The 24,182-nt window shown below is 42.8% G+C and overlaps 2 protein-coding genes across 4 annotated transcripts; both read left to right on the plus strand.

The window, feature by feature from the left end:
- The first annotated feature begins 261 nt into the window (after positions 1 to 261).
- ghrhrl (growth hormone releasing hormone receptor, like) lies at positions 262 to 14,334 on the plus strand. 3 transcript variants are annotated; one of them, XM_053882602.1, is made up of 13 exons: positions 262 to 316; positions 6,295 to 6,400; positions 6,499 to 6,606; positions 7,254 to 7,345; positions 7,601 to 7,704; positions 8,771 to 8,903; positions 8,982 to 9,135; positions 10,229 to 10,289; positions 10,970 to 11,039; positions 11,245 to 11,336; positions 12,284 to 12,413; positions 13,360 to 13,401; positions 13,480 to 14,334. In XM_053882602.1, exons 1-13 carry the CDS (start codon positions 263 to 265, stop codon positions 13,579 to 13,581), a joined length of 1,248 nt encoding a protein of 415 aa, XP_053738577.1. In that variant the 5' UTR covers position 262; the 3' UTR covers positions 13,582 to 14,334. The 3 variants fall into 3 exon arrangements, with proteins under 3 accessions (XP_053738577.1, XP_053738586.1, XP_053738567.1); XM_053882611.1 differs by having other exon boundaries at positions 8,774 to 8,903; XM_053882592.1 differs by having other exon boundaries at positions 8,771 to 9,135.
- A 1,448-nt stretch (positions 14,335 to 15,782) lies between these two features.
- si:ch211-221n20.8 (fibrillin-2) lies at positions 15,783 to 23,737 on the plus strand. Its single transcript, XM_053848015.1, has 24 exons — positions 15,783 to 15,829; positions 15,902 to 15,931; positions 16,007 to 16,054; positions 16,129 to 16,170; positions 16,275 to 16,454; positions 16,693 to 16,812; positions 16,887 to 17,027; positions 17,202 to 17,327; positions 17,445 to 17,477; positions 17,606 to 17,728; positions 17,887 to 18,009; positions 19,789 to 19,911; positions 20,289 to 20,411; positions 20,565 to 20,687; positions 20,781 to 20,906; positions 20,997 to 21,125; positions 21,217 to 21,309; positions 22,039 to 22,134; positions 22,428 to 22,523; positions 22,609 to 22,704; positions 22,825 to 22,926; positions 23,009 to 23,114; positions 23,367 to 23,483; positions 23,576 to 23,737. Exons 3-24 carry the CDS (start codon positions 16,015 to 16,017, stop codon positions 23,652 to 23,654), a joined length of 2,337 nt encoding a protein of 778 aa, XP_053703990.1. The 5' UTR covers positions 15,783 to 15,829; positions 15,902 to 15,931; positions 16,007 to 16,014; the 3' UTR covers positions 23,655 to 23,737.
- The last annotated feature ends 445 nt before the right edge of the window (positions 23,738 to 24,182 follow it).

Below are 24,182 nucleotides of genomic sequence, written 5' to 3' on the forward strand. Positions count from 1 at the left end.
TGAACACATGCATGTCACTTCCAGGGCTCTCTTACTTGCGTTGAATTGAATTTTCAAATTGCAAAATTAACGACGAATCACATCAGGTTCTGTCAATAACTTTCGAACCACTTCTGTTCTTGCGATGCGATTTCCCCTTTTATTTTGGAAAAACGCCGGAAACAACGTGGAGAGCAACGTGTGGCTTTCCAGAGTGGAAGTGCGGCTGACCTGAGATCGGCGCCGTGGTGCTTCAGTCTCCACCTGCAGGCTGCTGAAGAAGATGTGCCGCTTCCAAGTCAGAGGAATCCTGCTCCTTCTGAGTCTGGCTCCAACCGTGAGTAGACAACACCAGCTTATCATTCACAAACATTTAGTTTGGTCTCCTCGACTTTTTTTTAAATAATCTCTCCTAAAACAGCAGCGTTCACAGAACATTTTATTACCTTATAAAACGATACTTTCATATGATTTTAGTTGGTAAGTTGTTTATCTTAATAGGTATTGGGCTCCAAGTGATGTATGTATATTTGTCATTTACAAATATTCAGGAACATATCATGAAGAAAACATCAACATGGACAGCAACAATGCACACCATGTGGGTTGTGCATGTTGTCTTAACAAGGACGCACCCTCTCACTTGGTCGCACTCCCAAGACAGGAAAATGAAAAATTGTGCTGGCAGAAGGCTGCAATCGGCTTATTTGGGTTGGTGACTGAAGTCAAGCCTCACTGCTTTGAAAGGAGTTTATTAAGAGGGGGATTGAACCTGCACCGTAACCTGAACTTCATGTTTCAGTCTGTATGGATTCAAACTGACTTAAGCATCAACACAACCATAGATGTTAATAAAAACAAAAACATCCATTTGATGCTCTGCATTCTCCGAAGTAAACACTATTACATCCCACTAATCAAGTGGGAAGATACCGGAGACTGTCGATGACAATAACACTGAATTTCTATTTGCGACAGCCACAAAAATAATTTCCATAGAAGAATGGAGGTGCGAAGGGATGCTGGCAAACAGCGGGTACGGTGATCAGAGTGTCAACCAGAGAGTGGAACAGGGCACACACTCATCACTGCTCGCCAGCTTCATCCATTCTCTTTCACTGCTCAGGACAGCAGAGAATTGTAATGAACCACCGGCTTACACAAAAACACGCTCACTAGGAAAACACACTGTGTAATGTGTCCAAATGGTGAGTTTGGGATTGTGATGAATTGAAAACTTTGGCACATTAATATGGGCTCCAAGCAGATTGGTTGGTTGCACACTCAGGCTGTTCTTCAGTTCTGCCCATTTATTGTTGACAATATTCTGGATTTTCATTTTTCACTCAGGACCAAACCACTTTCATTGTGTTTTGCTATACGCTTTCAGTTTTGCTGAAGTCAGTGTTTTTTTGTAACTTCATTTTAAATCACAGAATCCTAGTGCTTTTCTTCAGTTAACGTAAATCAAATGTAATCCACTGTGTTTACTCTGCAGTCAAAGTTGCCAAAGAGAAGTTGCTGCTTTATTTGAAAGGGAAAATAATAACTGTCCTCTGTCAGACAATAGTGCTGGAAGAGATGAGGCATCTCTCCAGCAACAGTTACAGCTGTAGTGGATCAACTAGATGAGACCGAGCCAGACCCTTCATGTCAGCTGTCAAAAGACGGCTGTTGTCTCCACGGTCACATACCCTCCACGGTGCACATCGATTATGCATGTGAGGAGGTGATGTGACGACTCTGAGCGAGTCCCTTAAATGGTGCGGTTCACTGTCGTGTGTGAGGGTGATGTTAACATCTGCAGGATGGACTCAGTCAGTTTCTACATCACGCGGTGCAGCGTTTTCCTTCTGACCTTAATGGAAGGCTCAAACTTCTCTGTCCGTTTCCCATCCCTGCGCCTGCGCTCACCACAGTTAAACGATACAAGTCAGTCTCAGGCGGCGTGTTCTGCATCCTACATGCTGTGTTGATCCATGAACAAATTCTTCCCATATGTCAGAGGAAAGACATGCCACGGTGAATTGTTCATAAGCATCAGATCATTAGCGCCGTGTTATGAACAAAGACGAGCTGGAATGTTTAATGTGTGTCGCTTCATTCATGTTTAACTGGTCGTTTCATCAAAGGAAAAGGGAGTCAACCACAGCGTTGTTAAGTCACTTTTAATACTGTTAGGTGACCGGATTTTCATAACTCAAATCAGTATTGATGCCCGATCTTTTGATACTGATACTATTTGACTATGGGTTTAGTAAAACCCTGCTTTTTGAGAGAAATAGATAGATAAACAAAAGCATTATGATACTAAGATTCAAGATAGCGCCGACGAAGTCTGGCCTGGAATTATCATGCGTGTTATTTCGCTTAGTTTTGTGTTATGATGGAGCTGCCGTGTGTTCTTGGACACAAGATCAGTTGATGAATATCAGGGCTATGACTCCGTCTGACTTACTACCAGTATGTTTGGTGTCAGTTTCGGAGTTAGTTCACCTTTTGGTTGGGCGGAAGAGACTGAGGAGGAGAGGGAAACATGCCAGTGTGCTTGTTCGCCTTCGTCGAAGAGGATCGCGCACTCCGCTTCCCGGGATAATCCTCTCCAACGTCCGCTTACTCAGCAATAAGATGGATAAACTGGCGCTGATGTTGAGACGGAACAGAGACTTTTCCTCCTCTTGTGTTTTGTGTTTCACGGAGACGTGGTTGAGCGGTCTCACCAGAAAAACCAAAGGTGGAGGAGTGTGTTTCTACAGCAACGATCGCTGGTGTACGGATGTGACGGTGATCTTTCAGCACTGCTCTCCCTCTCTGGAATGTCTGATTGTGAACTGTAAGCCATTTTACTCCCCATGTGAGTTCGCTTCATTCATTCTTGCTGCCGTATATATCCCGCCCTGCGCAAATGTACGTGAAGCTCAAAGGACTATGCTGTTTCTTAGTGACACAACTAAGACGATTGCAGTCAATTATGCGCCACCCCCTCACCTCCCCCCTCTTTCTCTTCTCATCATGGAGCAGGACGTGCTCACTCAGTTCAGGAACCTTCGGAAGGCTGCAGGTCCAGACAGAGTTTCCCCTACCATCCTGAAGCATTGTGCTGCTGAGCTGGCTCCAGTGTTCATGGACATCTTCAATGCTTCCTTGGTGTCCTGTCATGTTCCTGCCTACTTTAAGTCCTCCACTATCATGCCTGTTCCCAAGAAGGCCAGGATCACAGGACTGAATGACTACAGACCAGTGGCACTGACATCTGCAGTCATGAAGTCCTTTGAGCGCCTGGTTCTCTCTCTCCTGAAATCTATCACTGCTTCTCACCTGGACACATTGCAGTTTGCCTACAGAGCCAACAGATCTGTGGACGGTGCAGTGAACCAGGCCCTTCATTTTGTTCTGGAGCATCTGGACTCCCCAGGAACCTATGCCAGGATCCTGTTTGTAGACTTCAGCTCTGCCTTTAACACGATTCTTCCAGTTCTTCTTGAAGACAGGCTTCGCCAGCTCAACGTGCCCGACTCCCTCTGTACATGGATTACAGACTTCCTGACCAGCTGGATCAGCGCGTGCGGCTGGGGACACTGGGACACTCAGCACTTTATTCCAAAGCACTTTCCTAGTTGGTGGGATCCCCACTGACCATGGCAATAAATGTGATTCTGATTCAACAGGATGTAGAAAGTTCCACTGACCACTGCCGCAGTGTTACGTGCAGGATGAGCGGAGGAAATTGAGATGTTTAGTTTAGCAATATTACCATTTTGAATGTTCATATTCTGATATACATATAATAACAGCATAGCTTTCAGCCCTACTGTCAGGTGACAATGTCGCAAATTACCCAGTGATAAAGGCATAAATCTTTGGCCGTCGCTCCTCGAAACAATTAGGATTCTGTAACCATCAGGTTTCAAAGAGAGAGAAAAACAACTGATGACTAGACCAGAGCAGCCAGCAAACAGAGTCAGACTCTGCCAACCAGTGATGTGAGCACAAAGATGCATTTTAGCAAGTAGAGCACATTGAAAATAAGTAGAAAACAACAATCAAGTGCACCAGTATGAATATAGATGGCAATAATCTGTGTTTTTATTTGGTTGTACAAACTCTGATATGGATCGAGCACCATAATGCAAACAGTTCCCAGTCACCAATTGACCTCTGCATATTTCTGGACTAGGAGAGGAAACCGGAGGAGGCAAGAAAAAACAATCTCTACATAGAAAAGATACTGGTTCACCCAATAGCTACTACAGACCTTAATGTTTTTTTGTTTTTTCATTTCATGCACTCTATTCTATTTATGTATGGATTTAATTGCTGAAGAAAAACTCCTTAGGGCCCCTTTAAATGTAGTTTTTAATGTAAAGCGATCAACAAATCCCACATTTACAGAACCACTGAATATCCACCCATAAAGATAAACAGGTTGGAAGTAAGTGGCCAGGCAGCTTTTCTCTGGGAACATGAATCTGAAGATGGTCGCTGACTCGGATGACTCATGACTGCTAAAATTAAATTCAAGTCACTGATCACATCTGGCCCTAACTAAAGTGAGTCAATCGTCGAGGCTTCTCTGATCCTGTGACACACGCTCAGCAGGAAAGCATCCGCTCCTTACTTGTTAACACTGAGAGAGTTCATACTTTCTCGTGCACATTATTACAAGAACATATACCATTGAAGTATACTGAACTTACAGAAAATGTGATGAAGAAGTTTTAAGCAGAAGAGAGAGAGGTATAACAGAGGGAGGTGACATTGTGAGGTAAAACACAGGTGCTTGAGATTCAGCGCCAACACAAACTGAAAGGAGCAAGTCTGTTCAGGCCCAGAGGCAGGAACAGAATTCAAGCTAGCAACAGCAGCCGAACCCTCTTCTTGTTTTGTGTCGTGCCATTTGGGTGAAGTAATTAAAGTCTCACCTCCAACCGAGAACAGGTCAAATGAAATTTCTCAAATATTCATATCCCTCCGTATTTTTTTTTTTTGCATTTTGGTTCAGGTCCTGGACTGAAAACGGGTCAGACAGTTTAATCAGAGCAAGACATTGATTTTTATGAAGGGTCTCATTTGCTTTTGAGCCGAGGACTTCTGCCCAAGCGCTCGGGTCAGAGATGCCACCACAGGAGCGGTGGAGCACTACTCGCTGACGGACACGCATCTCTGCTAGTTACGGCATTATAGGTTCTGGACTTACGACAGAAATGAAGTCACCTTATTTCCCACTGTCACTGAGCTGTTACTACCCTCTTGAATGATGTCTGGAGTTTGACTCAGTATCTCAAGTACAAGCAGAGCAGGGCTGTGAGTGATGTGCATTTCTATATCCGTTGCTATACATTAGTCATGTCTTAATGCCCAATTATCCAATCAAATCTCAGCCATCGCGGTGTCAGTACAAAACAAGAGAGGAACAAATAATGTGCTTTGAGCTGAGAGAGCTGTTGTGTGAGATACTCCTCAACTAGTGGAAAAGTACAGAATCGTGGCATCAGCCAGTAAGTAAGAACACATTTGAAGTGATTTTCAAAATGGCTGAGCCATAATTGCAGGTCTGCCTGTGAATACATCTCTTTTCTTCTGCCGCTGTATTGATTCTTGTCTTGCCGTCCCCTCGGGCTCATGAAGACGTGCACGCTCCCTCACTCCACCAATCTTCAGGTGCAATTAGGGGTCTCTTTAGTCTTCAGTTTTTATTTTCATTTTTAGCCAGATCCACCTCATGTCCATCTTATTTGGCTTCATTCTTCACAGAGGTGTTTTTCTGCCTGAACGTGTTCTTTAATGTAGTCTGTGCCCCCTGATGGAGCTTCTCCCTGAACCTTAGACATCCAGTTGATGAAGGGAAATACTGCTGACTCATCAAACTGATTTTGGGTGACTAAAATTGAAAACTAGTGTGTGTCAAATATAAGCATTCCTTTTGTTTCAATGCAACCATCGAATTAAATGCTCTTATTTATTACCGTGTGGAGTTTGTTCGCTCTGCCTCCTCCATGCACTCTGATTTCCTCCCTCTGCAGGTGATTTGTGGACCTAATGGTGGTATACGTCAATGTGGGTGGTTGACTGAAGTGGGTGTGTGGAGTTAGTGAGGCGATGGACAGGCGTGGCGTTTTCAAGTCTGAGAAAATCGTGTTGTTGTTGTCTCAATTGTTTTAGGCTTCATCCTTTATTTAACTGGAATGCAATGTGGCCAAGGGTTTTTGTGCACAGCATTTTCTCTCTAACATGAAACAGCAGATTTTGATATCACTTCTTGTTTTACTTTCTCCTTCATCAGTGGCTTTTTAACTTGACTTTCTGCCCCGCTAGGCTTTGTCGAGCCTCCATCCTGAATGTCAATACGTATTCCTGCTGGAGAGAGACGAGCGACGCTGTCTAGATTTTATTGAAGACGTGGGCAACAGCAGCGCAGGAGGTGGGCTTTCTGTTGACTAGCAAAGACAGTCGGATTCAATCTCCGCTCCGATATGAAGTGTCTGAACTGAAGGGTTACGGAGCATTTCTTTCACTCAGGTTGTCCAGCGTTCTGGGATGCAGTCATCTGCTGGCCGCTCGCAGATGTTGGAGAGACGGTCCACAGACCATGTCCTGCAGTATTCTCCCTCTTCAAAAACACCACAGGTCAGATTAACCACCGTTAGTGCCTGGATGGATGGATGGATGGATGGCTGGATGGATAGACGGATGGATGGATGGATGGATGGATGGATAGATGGATGGATGGATGGATGGATGGATGAACAGATGAATGGATGGATGATGATGATGATGGATGGATGGATAGATGGATGGATGGATGGGATGATGGATGGATGGATGGGATGATGGATGGATGGATAGATGGATGGATGGATGGATGGATGGATGGACAGATGAATGGATGGATGATGATGATGATGGATGGATGGATAGATGGATGGATGGATGGGATGATGGATGGATGGATGGGATGATGGATGGATGGATAGATGGATGGATGGATGGATGGATAGATGGATGATGGATGGATGGATGGGATGATGGATGGATGGATGGATGGATGGGATGATGGATGGATGATAGATGGATGGATGGATGGGATGATGGATGGATGGATAGATGGATGATGGATGGATGGATGGGATGATGGATGGATGGATGGGATGATGGATGGATGGATGGGATAGATGGATGGATGGATGAGCAATAACAATGTGCCAATGTACAGTACTCATGAATCAGTTCCCTATAAGGTTCTTGAACCTTGACCTTTATGCTTCTCTCTTGAGGGTCTGTAAGTCGAAATTGCACAGAAGCAGGATGGTCCCGAGTTGTTCCACCCTATTTCATTGCCTGCAGTCTGGAGGACGACATTTCTGTGGTGAGAGGACTCGAGCCTGGAGGAAGACACTGCAGACTAACAACCTATATATATATATATATATATATATATATATATATACAAAGCCTAGCGTTATATAACACTTATATAATGGTTCAATTGAGTACATTTATTTTACTCTTATACAGTCAAGAGAGAGTCCACATTATGTTTGAATTTTTTTCTATGAACATGCGTTATCTTAATCACAGTGTCAATGCTGTTATGTTTAAATAACTATAATCATTTCTGCAGCCGGAGGAGTGGTACTTCTCAACGATGAGGATGGTTTACACCGTTGGCTACAGCGTCTCGCTGCTGGTGCTGACTGTTGCCGTGGCAATCCTGTTGTACTTCAGGTATGAAAGAGTACTTTTAATGGTTTTAATAGAAGAAAAAAACCCATCAGCCCCGACCCTTCATCTTGGAGCATCCTCATTAACACCTCGTGAATGTGGTAGTCAACATTTATAGTACTTCATTCTTCATTCCTAATTAGAGTGTTCAAAGGTCAGCTGTCGTCTTTTGCGTCCAGTCAACGATGACTTCTGAATCAGAATCAGAAAACTTTATTAATCCCGAGGGAAATTGTGTTTGTAATATGCTCTGTACACAACATATCACAATAAATTAAAAAGAAATAATATTATAAAGTGCAAAAAAGAAGCTTAGAAAACAATGGGGATGAATGGTATGTTTTTATTGCCCCAGGAAGAAAGGACCTCTTGGTCTTTGAGATGGTTAGTCTCAGTCTATTGGTCCATGTGCTTTTGTATTGGACCAAGAACTGATGGGTGGGATGGGTGATGTTGTCCAGGATGTTCCTTAGTTCCAGACTTTTTTTTAGACTTCGACCAGACTCAGCTGAAACTTCAAGGTTGGATTGATGACAAAAGCTGCTTCATTCAATACAGGGTTCTCTGGCAGCAATTGGTGCAAAACAGAGGTCCACTCCAGGTTACACATGTTTATGAAAACCTCATTTGCAAATCCAGCCATCACTCTGCTAAATTTGAAATTTAATTTAATTTTGAAAGCATGATGCAGTTATTACAGTGTAATAATGGTTCCCCTCAAAGTTTGTGAGTCTATGTGATAGTCATTTTTATGTTCCTTTCCCCTGACTGCAAAAAGAATTCCGCTTATAGGACGCAATAAATGAAGGTTGAAGTATTGACAGGAGACTGTTGCGAGTCCTTCACCTTGCACAGACTTTATTTTATTAAAAAAAAAAACCTGAATACGAAAATGAAATGAAACCTATGACATGAATAAGATATTTCTCTCATATTTTTCAGGCTTAAAATATTCTTCTGAGTCATATTCTAATGAGACCATTCCGCCTTGTTTACTGTGTGAGCTGACGCCAGGGACTTCTACAGTCGGAGAAGAGGGAAACTTTTTAATTGTGTCTTTCTTCCACAGAAGGCTGAGATGTGCCAGGAACTTCATCCACATTCAACTTTTCTTGACTTTTATTCTCAAGGCAGCATCAGTATTTATCAAGGATGCCACTCTTTTCTCCAGCGAGGAGACGAACCACTGCACTCTCTCCAGCGTGAGTGATGGCACGACCCTCCTCCCCTCACATCTTCTGCTCTCACTCACTGCTTTCCTCTTCTTTAATTCTGTCCAGTTTGCCTGTAAAGCCTCAGTAGTCTTCTGCCACTACTGTGTAATGGCCAATTTTTTCTGGCTCCTAGTGGAAGCGCTTTACCTCAACTCCCTGCTGCTGTCCTCTTTTTATCACAGCCACCGCTGCCTCTGGGGCTTCAGTCTGCTGGGATGGGGTGAGAATGTTGGAATCACGTTTCAGATCTGTCTCTTTTTAAAGTTCGCTCTCAGTGTCAGACGCTCATTATCATTATTACTTTTAAAAAGTAATCAAGCAGAAAATTAGAAACGCTTTTGAAAAGTTTATTCCAGGTTTATTCTCCTGTTATTGAATAGGCAATTGTTAAGGTGAACTTTCTTTCAATCTGGGCTGCTCAACCAAAGTGTTTGAAACATTTTGGCCCCCTCTGTCACTGAAAGTGCACCATGTCTTTGATTTTGTGATGGATGAACACTATCTGAAAGTGTTTTCTGCTGTCTGAAGTCTTCCAGCTCAGTGTCTGTGTTCCATTTAGCTTCAGGTAAGAGCAGTCCATAGGTAAGATTCACTCCCACTTGGTGCACAGTTTACTGTGAAGTCCTTCCAACCTCAATCATTACGAGAAGTTAAGCCACTAGTTTGTCTGTGTTCTTGCTTTTGGCTCTCTTCAGACAAACATTGGTATCTGGCTTACTATTTAAAGCAGATGAACAGAACACAGAACACTGTGATATAAATGTCTTGCTGTCAAAAACAAATAGATTCATGTATTTTCGTGTCGTTTTTCTTTTTTAACAACGTAAGAGCTGTTGTAACGGTAAATTTCTCCTTTGTGAGATCAATACAGTTTATCTTTTAAAGTCTATCTTGTCTTATTTTCTAATTTTCTGCTATGTCAAAGTGATTACTCGATGTTGAGGTCTTCCAGCTAATTTCAGTGGCAGAAGGATTTTTGGTAAGGTCACCCAGCGCATGTCCAGGTGTCATTTTTCAGTGAAATAATATTACAGGTAATGAAAGTTGTTTGGGTCTTGTAAGACATGTGGGTCAGGACCTCCCAAAGGTTTTCAAAGCATCTGGAAGCGGATGTTTTTGTCCTTTATCTCTCGTGTTCAGTTAAAGATTATAGATTATATCATCCACCCGACCTGTTGATTATTGAGTTGAGTGTGAGCATGGAGTTGTAAAAATGTTCTATCTAATCTGAACTGAACAGTTAGGGGCGTCCATTTATCAATACAATGGGAGTTGCACATCAGCATTGATGGTCTTTTGCCTCACTTTCCCAGGCATCCCAGTCCTCTTCATCTGCCTGTGGATTGGCTCAAGGGTTTACTTCGAGGACACAGAGTGTGTATCAAGATTTTTATCTATTTTACTAAGACCATATCCTGACTACATGCAAGTCAAGTAAATTGACCATGGATGTCCCAAGTTGTCTAACCTCTAAGAAAAGAGATTTTTCTCCTGAGTCTGTCAGGCTTTTCCAGTTTTTTTTTTCATAAAGTTATTACTTATTTTCCATCAAGAAATCAACCCAGTAAAGTCCTGTGAAGAAAATAAGACAAAAAAAGTGAGTTAAAAAAAAGTTAAAAATATAAAATATCATAATAGTTTTTTTTTTCTGAATGGTAAAATAAAATTTGTGATTATTAAATCAATTACATTTTGTTTTAGAGATAAGGAAACCTATGACATCCATGGTAGATTTATGAGCATGCATATGTTTTTATAGTTGCACTGTCCTTTCACTTTTAAAGTAGAAACATTTCGATGGGATCAGGTCTTTCTTTGTCTTCTTTGTTGGAAGTCACAAATACATATAATATTTATAGCACAATAGTCTTTTAATCTTCAAAATTAACCATGTATAAAGCAACAGTTACAGAGTTGTTTCACTTGTGATATCTGAAATTATATGCTTTTTAAGTTATTCTAGAGTTGCTTGAAAGCCAACCATTACATTTTTCAATTGAAATTGTCATGTAAAGCCATTACGTCAACAACAACAACGGTGACCTCTGCTGTAGATGCTGGGACATCAACGAGGACTCCCCCTACTGGTGGATCATCAGAGGACCAATTGTTGTGTCTATCACGGTGAGCTTTCCCAACATGATTAATATGCTTTACCAATGGATTGTAACAAACAACTACAGTCATTTGGGAGCAGGAAGTGCCCTAAACAGTCTCTGACAACAACGCACGGACGTTGACATGGTTGCCACGACGACTGGTGCTCATCCTGTTGCTTATTCCATCAGCGTCTTGCCTTGTTTTATTTGTTCCTATCGCTCTCCAATAGGTGAATTTCATGCTCTTCATGAACATCATCAGGATTCTGATCCAGAAGCTCAGTCCTCGGCTGATCCAGTTCAATAACTCGGCTCAGTACAGGTAAGTATCTTTCTGCACCTTCACATGTACATGACATTGCTGCAAGGAATATCTGTTGAATAGTTCCTCAATGTAACTGTAAATGAGGGATCTAAGAAATGACTTTTGACAGAGATGTGCGACTTCCATTGGTTTATCTTCAGCGGAGCATAAAAGGACATGAAGATCGATGACATGAGTGAGGACAGCAAATCAATGTGGGCAGATGAAGTGTTCCTCAAGCACCATTTTAATCAGGAAACTGTTTTTCTGTACGATCCAGAGTTGTGTTGTCTGAGCCCTGCTCCATCATACATCACAGCAGTGTCTGGTCTGGCGTCAGAGAAGAGCTGGTGCTGTGGTTTATCATGGTGTTTAAGCTGTCGTTCTTGAAACAACTCTGAGGTGGACGAATGTAACAAACCTGCATCTCAAGAAGCTGCTGCTCTAATGCTCCAATCCTCTTGTTTTCAGAAATTCCTTTTGTTTCGTTGTAATGTTTAGATCATGATCTTCAAATTCTCCGTGACATGTGCCGTGTTGCCACATCCCTCCCTCCACAGTACCACAACTTCTCTGAAAGTCTTTTATTTTGGCTCCTCACTTGCTGGTCCTCTCCAGAGATTAATCCAAATTAGATCCTGAAGTGAGCTGACTAACTTCTCAGAAAGCATCTCTGCTTCTTGTGAAAGACAAGCGCATGTGAGTGCTGCTTGTCTTAATCGCACCAGCTAAATCAATCCGAGCCTCTTCTGCCTTCATTTGAATATGGTGAATCATACACCTGCCGCTTCCTCCTCACTCACAAGCTCAAGCTGTGCGACGCACAAATCTTCTGATTTGCATTTCCAAACACCTGATGCTGATGATGATCAGGCCCAACATTCGACTGCGACATGAGCCAAGCGACTCCGTCGGGAGTTCTTAACCAGCGTGTGTGCTCTGTTTCTGCCTCCTCTGCGTGACAGGCGCCTCTCCAAGTCCACCCTCCTGCTCATCCCTTTGTTCGGGACCCACTACATGTTCTTCAATTTCCTCCCCGAGTACTTCAACATGAACCTGCGCCTGTGTCTGGAGCTTGGCCTAGGCTCCTTCCAGGTGAGCCCCACTGCATGACAACATGTTACGCTCAGACACTAACAGACACACACACTCTTCTTGGGAATTGAGATTTCAATTTGGCTATTAAAGTGGTGATGAGAATTCCAAGTCTCTCAGAACATTCAGTCCTGCCACAGCTGCTTATTACTTAATAATATTGTTAATGATGCATACTTAGTCGATGCAAATAAGATCATAACTAATGAATACCAGATTTTCTTTCCATCCTTGCAACGGTTTTGTTTTTATGCAACACAAATGAGTTATGTGGTAACACTACTGTGTTTTGTGTTTTGAACATGATACTTTCACAGCAAGTGCTGCATCACTTGAACTCATAAAAACCAGCATGAATTCTATCGATATGAAACTTCAAAAGGCTAAATTTAGCCTCATTGTTTTGACTTTGTTTCACAGACCAAGGTCTGTGTAGTTGTGCCGCGTGACCTTTCCAATACTACAGATGACTGTGTCATAGGAGCTTCGTACCTCTTGAGCCTTCATTGTGTGTCTAGCCTACTGAGACTGGCAGTCGAGTCTACAATTGTAGACCAAAGCGCCAAGAAGCTCTTTTCATTTTCAAAAGCATTCACAGATGAAGGGCAACAGGAGGACAGAGCAGCGGCAAGCCAACACCTGACTGTGGCTGTGATGCTGGTTTTTGTCAAATAAACTGAATAAGACAAAAATAAATAAATAAATAAAGTTAGAAAAATTGTGATCGTGACATTCTTAAATTTCTACATTCGTTCATGATGTTTTATTTTGAACTCCAGGATCTAAAGGTCAATATATTTCATAAAATGATATCTCAGCATGAGAATTCAGTCTCAGCAGTTTCTGTGCTCCGTACAGATGGTTGTTTTGAGATGTCACGCTTGAGTGACATTAGGAAGTGAATTTATCAGAGGCAAAAGTAACTGACACGTATTCTTCCTGCCAGGGGCTTTTGGTTGCAGTTCTTTACTGCTTTCTCAACCAAGAGGTGAGTAGTGGACACATCATGATCAAATCAATCTGAATTCCCTTTCAGAAAGCATTGATGTGATGTTTTCACTGACAGGTGCAGAAGGAAATCCACATGCAGTGGCTGAGATGGCAGGAGAGGAGTTATGGAGTGGTTTCACCTGCAGTGAAGGGAAGTCAGATGGACACACCCTTCTAACTTCAATTCTCCCCCGACTGCAGATGTTCAGATGACTCTGTTCCGGGTGTTTAGCTGTCTCCGCACGGTCAGAGATGTCTACTGCAGACAGAGATGGATGTTTTTATGCTGGGAGTTTGGCCCTCTGGGTCATAACTGCGAAGGAAAACCATCCCCAGTAATTGGCCTTGTGTCTGTCTGTGTGTGTGTGTGTGTGACAGCCCATTCCTCACTGTCCTGGCTTGTCTGTTGTTGTCCTTTGTGTTAAACCACTCACTTAATCGATTGTTCCCGGGTGTCTTGTAATTCATCACTTATTAATGGATGTCGGTTTGAATCCATATTCATAGCTGCCATCATGTAGCAGAGTAACTTCCAGTACCTTATACAAAACATTTGTTTTGGAGGTCACTGCTTGGTCAGTAATACCATGCTTTACTACATAAACGTGTGTAAATAATTATTACATTTTGACGTTGTCTTTGATGCTGAGCTTTGCTCTGCAATGTACTTGCACGTCTTTTTTTTTTAAATAAATATTTATTATCCAACTTAAATGAATGTATTTGTTGTTTTGTAATGGATACATAGGATGTACAATATGTATTGGACAGAACAAACTGAATATATCATTGACCATCTCCTTATGTTCTCTTTATTTGCTTCTTATTTATTTATTTATGTATTTGTACATGTTGCTGCTTTGCTTGTACACCAGAATAGATGTTCTTTCTTGTGGCTGTTTTTTTTCCCATGTCGCTTAATAAAATAAACTTCAGCCTAATTCCAAAATGTTTATTTATTTTAGTGAAATAATGATAGTTGAACTGAATCCTAAGCCCTTAAAGTGTGGTATTGTCGAGTAAACAACTTGTGACTAAATAAAGTTTACACAAATACACCAGTAATAAACAAGTGTATTAAACGTAAGAGGAATCGCTAGTTTCAGTTTGTCTTTCCAAACGCCATATAACGACAAGATGATTAACCTCACAAGTGTCTATTATAAAATGGATATATTGTCTTCCTAAATGTAAACGTGTACATGTTTTTTGTCGCAACTCAATTGTTCCACTCAGACTAAGCGACTCCAGCTGTTCTTAAAAGGTCACCTGCTGCCCCCAAGCGGTCTGTTTCCTGTCCGAGCCTCAACAATATCTACATTTTAAGTTCATTAAAACGTGTTGTTTTTAATTTAAACATCTCCCTTGACCTCGTATAAAGGACCCTACAGGGGTCGTATAACCCACGCTGGGGTTCAGACGCGGCTACTTCCACTTCCAGCCTGCCGCCGCGGCTGCTGCGCTCCGGGGGGAGTTGAGGAATGGGAAGTGCAGAACTCCCGGACAGGATGTAAAGCTTCTTCTGCAAGGTCCAGTCATCACACAGATCTGGCCTGGAGCTGCGCGAGTCCACATCTGGACCGGATCGGAAGCAAGTGCTGGAAAAACTCAATGTTAAACCGGGAAGTCCTTAACATCCGGGTATGTTCCTAAATCTCTTCACTGATTCTGTATGATTTTTATTCGATAGCATCAGATGTTCAGTAGAGATTTTAAGATTCTTTGAATAATAGTGTTGAATATTGCTGTGTAAACAATATGGTAAACGCCATCGAAGCCAAAGATACACGATTTGATTGAAATGCAAAACAAATGCAGTTGAAATTCCAGCTTTGTGGCAAGCTTTTGTTGGCCCTCCAGCCCAGGGGGTGATGATAATAACAGGCTCGGTTCTTCTGTCTTGTCTGACTTGTCCTGACTTGTGGCTGCTGCGACTCAGGAGGGAAATGATCTCGTCATTTTAAAAGGCTCAATATTGCTCAAGTTTGTATGTTTAAAGGACTGATATACATTTGGTTTTTTTTTCATCTCAGGTCATGGCTCACCTCTGGACCCTGGTGCTGGTGCTGGGTGTTACAGCAGCAGAACCTCTGACCCAGACAAAGGAGACTCAAGCCGTGGAAGACTCAGGATCTTCAGTTGATATGGATGAGGCAAGACGGAAAGCCTGAGAGAAGTTTCTTTTCAAATACACTCCACACTAATTTACATGGACGATGGAGTTGAATGACTTTTTAAATGTTTTCAGATGCGTTCAGAGGGACACTGCAATAGTCTATTAAAGATAATATAATATTAACATAACGAAATGTAAATGTGATAGTTCATTTTAGTGTCTAAAACAGTGCATGTTATTTTTCTGGCTCATATTCAGACTGAAATTGGAAATTCAAGCGACTCTACATCAAGCTTCCCGGCAGCTACAGGTTTGTCAGCCTTTCCCATTTTTCAATTAAAATTCTCATGTTCAATTCACCCTTTTTTTTACTTTTCTGCAGCAACGACTGAGACTGTTATACCTTGGACAAGTGAGTTCTGTTTTACTTCTTCAACCGGTGGTGTTTTATCTTGTGTTTATCTTTTTTCATTTATTTCATATGCAGCTGCTTCCATGACAGCAGTCGCGACCAAACCTTCCAGTTCTGCTACAGGTCAGTGTTACTCTTGCTTTTTACAGTGTTTATTTCCGCGGTAATGTATTTCACCTTGTCGTATATCTGCACAGACTCCTCATCTACGACTACACAGGCCGTCCATCCAATGACAGGTGAGCTTCGTGTTTGATTTCTATTTTAGCATAGATCTTCCTGTACGGAGACTTTTGGACCTACAGTAGGTTAGGTTTCACATTCAATTTTATTTATTCAACAGCAGCACCGTCTTCAGCTCATGAAGCAATTACCCAGGTTTCCGGGCCTGTTACCACTCAGTGTCCAGGAAACCAGATTAGGATTGGAGATGAAAGTTGTGGCTGCCCGTCAGACATGACTCTGATGCGTGACACCTGTACCTGCCCTGTCGGCTTCAGCCTGCAGGAAGGCACTTGTGAAGGTCAGAATCTACATTCACATGAATGATGTAATAACTGATGGATTATGTGATGTAGTTGGTGAAGTATTTAATATTGTATTTGCTTGTATTCCATTGTTCTGACACCAGTAAAACATTGGACCGTCACTCCGATAAAGCTAAACAATTTCCGCCCACGTTGCTTCCCAACAGTTCTGGTGTGCTGTGTTTAGTAGGGAATCAAGTGAGATTGCCTGTATTTCCTGTTCTCCCTCAACAGATGTTGATGAATGTGAACAAGATGGTGCTTGTGCTCTTCACGCCAGCTGCACCAATACTCCAGGCTCCTACTCATGTAGATGTCACAGAGGTTACCTGATGGTCCAAGGGACGTGCCAGGGTATGTTTGGTGGTGGAAGCTAGGTAACGTAGCAGCGGCTTGGCGTAGTCATGTGACTTGTATGTGCTCTGTAGATATCGACGAGTGTGCCGTGGCTGCTGTTACTGGTCTGTGGGCGTGCAACAGTCAGGCCATATGCACCAACTCCCCAGGAAGCTTCAGCTGCTCCTGCACGACGGGATTTGTGATGTCCCAAAATGGACAAAGCTGTGAGGGTGAGGGCAATAATTCTCAAGGTTCAAATGTCAAATAGAACATTTCACAACAGTTCAATCCTTTCAATGATGATTTGTGTTACCTACAGTATATATCCCCATATATGTTTAAAGAAGTCTCCTCTTCTTTTGCCTCCTCCTCCTCCTCCTCCTTCACCTTTGTTCCTCTCGCAGATGTTGATGAATGCAGCACTGAGGAGTTCTGCAGCTCACGTCGGGGAAGTCTGTGCATCAACACACCTGGGAGTTTTCTGTGTCTGTGCCAGCCGGGTTTCAAACCCGTCACCTCAGAATGTGTCGGTAAGTTATATGATCATCACTATTGTCACTGCGATGAGGAAAAGCAAATCCATGGGAATGTGCTGACTCTAGATATTTTAAGCTGATGCAACTGCTGAGATATCTTTGGTTTTTCAGGCTCGACTTGTCCCAACTTGACAAAGTGTCAAGGTACCTTGTGCACGACTGACTCTTGGATGGACTGTCTGCCACACATGCCTCACATCACTAACCCCTTCAGAAGCAGCTTCCTGTTCACAGCTGTGACATATTCTAAACAGCTCCCGTTTCTGTCCCAGATGTGGACGAGTGCGCAAACGGTCCTGCGACGTGTGCCGGTCCGGCTGTGTGTGAGAACACACCTGGGAGCTACCAGTGTGTTTGTCCGCCAGGTTACCGTGGAAACGGCACACACTGCGAAGGTAAGCAATTAGTGCCGCCGTCCCTCCGAGGAGATCTCCATTTCCCGTGCAGGAGGTCAGCTTACCTGCGCCAGTGTGACTCGCTGTTTGATGTAACGTTGTCCACATTAAGGATTCATGACACGAGACAAAGTCAAAGTGTGTGTGTCTTGTCGCAGATGAGAATGAGTGCTTGTCGGGGGGTCATGGCTGTGACACAAACGCACGCTGCGGCAACATCATCGGATCGTACTTCTGCCAGTGCTTTCAGGGTTTTAATGGAAACGGATTCTCTTGTTTTGGTAGGTTTGAGGTGATGATGCGCCATCGCATTAGCCACTTCTGGACATTGTAGTTGCAAAATACATGCAGACTGCCGAACTTTCAACAGTAATGTCTCCATAATATGATCATATTCATCAGATATTTCCATATATTTCACATACATACTGTACAGGACTGTCTCAGAAAATTAGAATATTGTGATAAAGTTCATTATTTTCTTTAATGTAATTACAAAAAACAAAAATGCCATACATCATGGAATCATTACAAATCAACAGAAATATTGCAAGCCTTTTATTATTTTAATATTGCTGATTATGGCTTAGAGCTTGAGAAAACTCAAAAATCCTATCTCAAAAAATTAGAATATCAAGAAAAAGTACACCTGCAAGGGTTTCCTGAGCCTTTAAAAACACTCAGCTTGGTTCAGTAAACTAAATCACAAGTATGGGGAAGACTACTGATCTGACTGCTGTCCAGAGGGCCATCATTGACACCCTCCATCAGGAGGGTAAGACACAAAAAGAAATTTGTCAAAAAGCAGGCTGTTCACAGAGTGCAGTTTCAAAGCACATTCATAAAAAGTCTGTTGGAAGGGGGAAATGTGGCAGGAAACGCTGCACAACCAAGAGAGATGACCACAGCCTTAACAGCATTGTGAAGAAGAGCCGCTTTCACAATTTGGGGGAGCTTCAAAGACAGTGGGCTGAAGCTGGAGTCCAGGTATCAAAAGCCACTGTTCACAGACATGTCCGGGAATTGGGCTACAATAGCCGTATTCCCATGGTCAAGCCACTTCTGAATTCAAAACAACGGAAGAAGCGTCTGACTTGGGCTATGGAAAAGACACTGGACAGTTGCAGAGTGGTCCAAAGTCCTCTTTTCAGACGAAAGCAAGTTTTGCATTTCATTTGGAAGTCAAGGCGCCAGTCTGGAGAAAGGCTGGAGAGGAGCAAAATCCAAGTTGCTTGAAATCCAGTGCGAAGTTCCCACAGTCTGCGATGGTTTGGGGAGCCATGTCAGCTGCTGGTGTTGGTACACTGTGTTTCATCAAGTCCAGAGTAAATGCTGCTGTGTACCAAGAGATTTTAGAGCACTACATGCTTCCGTCTGCTGAAAAGCTCTATGGCGATGATGATTTCATTTTCCAGCATGATCTGGCACCTGCCCACAGTGCCAAAACCACCAGTAACTGGTGTACTGACCATGGCATTACTGTCCTCGATTGGCCTGCCAATTCCCCTGACCTGAACCCCATTGAGAATTTGTGGAGTATTGTGAAGAAGAAGCTGAAAGACACCAGACCCAACAGTGCAATTGAGCTAAAGGCCGCTATTGAAGCATCCTGGGCATCCATAACACCTCAGCAATGCCACAGGTTGATTGCCTCCATGCCACGCCGCATTGATGCAGTAATCCAGGCAAAAGGATTCCCAACCAAGTACTGAGTGCATTAATGGAGATTTTCAAATGTTTGATTTTGTTTTGCTGATATACTTTTTTTTTTTACTTGATCTGAGGAAAGATTCTAATTTTTTGAGATAGGATTTTTGAGTTTTCTCAAGCTCTAAGCCATAATCAGCAATATTAAAATAATAAAAGGCTTGCAATATTTCTGTTGATTTGTAATGAATCCATGATGTATGGCATTTTTGTTTTTTTAATTGCATTAAAGAAAATAATGAACTTTATCACAATATTCTAATTTTCTGAGACAGTCCTGTATATGCTCTTTACATGTTCTTTACATGCTCCCAAATTATCTCACCTTTTTCAAAGCACCTGTGTGTTTACAGATGTCGATGAGTGTGCTGTCAACAACGGCCACTGCGATCACAATTGCACCAATGAGGTCGGAGGTCACAGATGCCAGTGTTCGTCCGGCTACCTGCTGAACCAGGATGGACGCAACTGTACAGGTGAGCGCTGATCTGAGCTCTGAGTACAGCAGTGGAGGTAAGTGGGCGTGGAGGCGGAGCAGACTATACTGGCACGACAAGCTGAGTGAATATTTTGCGATTTAATGCTCTAAATTCTTGCTTGATACGAGAGTACCTGAACACACACAGGCAGTGAGGTGCTATATTTCACACGCTGCTCGCCTTGGTTCATTTTATCCAAGTTCAGTTGCCAAGTTTTATTTATGCTCTCCACCTGATGCCTTGAGCTTCTCCTGTTATGAAGATTCAGAGACTTTCTGAGGCGTTTTCTTCTTTAAGCTTGGCTAAGATTGTTTACTCATATCAGACTCAACTCACCTGCACCGTGCTGACTGAGCCTGTCGTCGGCTTCACAGATATAAATGAGTGTTTGTCCCAGAATGGAACCTGTGAGCATGTTTGCTTCAACACCCCGGGAGGGTTCCAGTGTGCCTGCAGACCTGGATACCAGCTCCACATTGATGGACGCAGCTGTGTGGGTCAGTTTCTCTCTGACATGCCGCACTATCATTTTCTGCTGTTTGAACAGGATGAGTTTTCATTTAGCTGCTGATGCAAAATGCACTGCAAGTGTGTGTGCGTTGGAGAATATGTTCCGGTTCACTGCCGTCTGTGCCTCTCCTTGCATTTAGATATCGATGAATGTAAACTGCAGAACGGCGGCTGCTCACACACCTGCACTAACTTCCCTGGAGGACATAATTGCCACTGTCCAGCTCCGCTCCTGCTGGACACCGACAACCTTACCTGCACCAGTACGCTGCTTTTTCAACTGAGTTTTCTGTTTGTGATAACGTTTTCATTCCAACTTATTTGTAAAACACTCATGTTGTTATGTTTTCTTGTAGATGCCAAGTCTTGTGCACTCAGAAACGGAGGTTGTGATCACATGTGCACAGTTACAGCAGAAGGCCAGCTCCAGTGTAGCTGTCAGGTCGGGTGGAAGCTGAGCCAGGACCTCCGAACCTGCGAAGGTAGGGATACGTTCTGCTCTGTAAAGTGCGTCTTTTGTGCTCCCAACTGAAATTCCTGGGGAAAAATGCTGTTCTTTCTTTCATCTCGAGATGTGAATGAGTGTGGAGACTTTACGAACGGAGGGTGTGAGCAGCTATGTGTCAACCAACCTGGTGGCTTCAACTGCACCTGCAGAGCGGGCTTCCTGGTGCGGACGGATGATCCGACGCAGTGCGACCGTAAGTCAAACAGCTCACCTTATGTGATTGAAACATCCGCAAAATATTGTATTTATTATTGACATGCTCTATTCATATTCATTCATTGCAGCTGTGTGTGACCCGCCGTGTCAGAACTATGGGGTGTGTGTTGCCCCAAACAGCTGCGACTGCCCCCCAGGTTACCCCGGCCAAGGATGCTCAGGTACACATCATTACTCAGCCAGAGTAAAGTGGATATTATAGGTTATGTTTCGACTTGAAGAACGTGTGGAAATAGTTTGTCCTAAAAAACAAAAAAAAAATGTTATTTTACAGAAATTACTTTGCTGTCGCTGTGGCAATTGATTGCAAATTGTGTTAGACATCTATTGTGTAAAAACATTTCATTTAATAGAAATACAAATAAATTAATAGATGCTAACATATAAATGTTAACTTATCATGTTAAATTACTTGATCATATGAAGCTGGGGTTCTCCACTGGGCCAGATTTGGGACCCACTACTACTTGTGTGACCCAATTCAGGAATATTAAATACATATTAAAGACCAAGAAAAGTGCAGTTTGAACCTAAAATGACACAATATAAACAAAGTAATGGTTTAATAGATTAGGAAAAGGCCTGCGACCCACTGAAAGGGGATTTGTGACACATATTTTTTCAGTCCTTACCCACTAGTTGGGTCAGAATATCACTAAATATATTCAGTGGTGAAGGGTTATCTGACTTTAGCAGCAAGAAAGTGACAGACGCCTGAATTTAGCAAGAAATTAGTTGACATCAAAATAGTATTTTCTGGTTTAAAACCTGGTCAATGTAACTGTGATCTCCACCACGTCAGGTGGTCACCTGAGAGTCGCGAGGCTTGAGTTGTTGCAGGGATGATTATTCTAATACTGAGCGACTCTGATGTGATGTGTGTGTTTCAGCCATGTGCTCCCCGCCCTGCGCCCACGCCGGCACCTGCATGCGCTGGAACAAGTGTCTCTGTTCCCCTGGCTGGACTGGAACAGGCTGCCACACAGGTATTACCGATCCAAAGACGGCAGCCTCACCTTTCTACTGCAGGGAAAGAAGGTGTTTTGATGAAGTGCACACTGTTCTATCCTTTTGTGTGTTCTCATGAGACTAAATTAGTTTTCCCGCAAAATTTTTGACTCCTGTCACATTCCTGAAGCACTTTGATGAGAATGTCTCAGAGAGATATGTTGGCCTCACACTACCTGCACGTCTGCACGAACTCTTCTTTTCTTGTTTTCCAACACCAGCTGAACAAAAGCTTATTATTAGTTTCCTTCATATTTGCAACGCTCCTCAGCGGTGTGTGAGCTGCCCTGTGCCAATGGAGGCCGCTGTGTGGGGCCCAACACGTGCCAGTGTCCCTCCGACTACAGCGGCCAGCAGTGCTTGATGCGTAAGTGAACGCAGCAGCAGCAGTAGCTGAGTCAAGTCTGTGCTAATGTGTTGAAGCACCAGTGACTTTTTTTTTTAAATCTCAGCCCTGTGCACTCCTGCCTGTCAAAATGGAGGCAGGTGTGTGGACGTCAATAAATGCACGTGTGTCGGTGGATGGCAAGGAGCTCGCTGTCAGATAGGTGAGGGCGCACATTGTGGAACTGTGTTATGAATGTATGCACTATTTTCTTCAATGTTATGTTGTATTTGTATTTACTGACTATTACCATGCATCTGTTTACTATATGATTTCTCCTCAGAACCGATCCAATGCCAGAAACCTTGCAAAAACAATGGAGTGTGTGTGGGCCTGAATAGGTGCAACTGTGCCAAAGGCTTCACAGGACATCAGTGTGAAACAGGTACCTTATTAGGATATCAGCAATATCATTTCAGATCAGATTCAAATTGTTCGTGGCTGTCCATCGTTGTTTCTGTTCGCAGCGGTCACCACTCCCTGTGTTCCCCCTTGTAAGCATGGAGCTACCTGCAGCCCACACAACACCTGCACATGCCCAGAAGGAACCACAGGTCTGCGCTGTGAGAAACTGTAAGTGATAAAGTGAATTATAATTCATGTGCTTTGCAGTTGTGCTTTTGCCTTATAAAAATAGAGCTGATCAAGGCACCACACGTGACTCTATGCTCTATATTCGTAGTGTAGAGATGTTTGAAAGAGCGTGTCGCACTCTAATGTATAAGTAATGATGTCAAGTACTGCACCTAGACATTAATGGAGGAGATTGTTTCTCCTTACTGCATGTATTTTATTGAAACCTTATTGAGTCTTTATGTGTTACAGGACGTGTCCGGTGGTCACCACAGTGGTCAGTACAGCGCGAGCAGTGAGAAAGGCATCCAGGGAGAGTTACGTGGACCGCTGCGGCCCCTTGGGAGTTCATCTATGCACCAAATACAGGTTTTCATTATTAGCATCGCAGAGAGTGGCCGCTTGTGTTGCTGATCATTTGTTCTTTTTGAAGTGAACATTTGAAATGTGTTGTTTTTCAGAATGAATCAGGCACGAGTGTATTTGCAGGCGTACAGAGTGGGCTACAAAATCCAGTGTCAGGGGACGAACAGGAGCTGAGCGACCGTGGAGAATTTCCTCCAGCACACTTTACATTTTAGCAAGTTCTTGTGTTGTACAGCACAATATGTCACCTTTGCTTAAGGAGATTTAAAAGGTAAATTGGTGATGATTTTTTTTTTTATGTCTATCATCAGAATGGCATTTTTTCCCCCTTCTTTTGTATGAGTTTTGTTCAGGGGCCTCTTGTGTTGCTATTTATGGATTTCACGAAATATTTTAATAAAATACTACTACACGTTTTTGTATCTTTGAATTTGTTCATTTTTATGCTTCCATTCATAGTTTTTAGATCCACAATTTCATATGTCACTAGTTACACTGCAGTATAAGGGCAACCACAAAAACCTAACAGATACGTAACTGTAATATCATTATTTACCGCACGATGGCAGCATGAAGCGGATGTTGATTTTAAAACGTTTTGATGGAAAACGCACAATTTATTTATGTATTTTAATGTTGATATTGATATTGATATTTTACAGCCAAAACGAACCTCCACTTTAAACAACAAAAAACAAAAAG

This window comes from Synchiropus splendidus, chromosome 1 (genome assembly GCF_027744825.2).
Source record: "Synchiropus splendidus isolate RoL2022-P1 chromosome 1, RoL_Sspl_1.0, whole genome shotgun sequence".
Taxonomy (NCBI): domain Eukaryota; kingdom Metazoa; phylum Chordata; class Actinopteri; order Syngnathiformes; family Callionymidae; genus Synchiropus; species Synchiropus splendidus.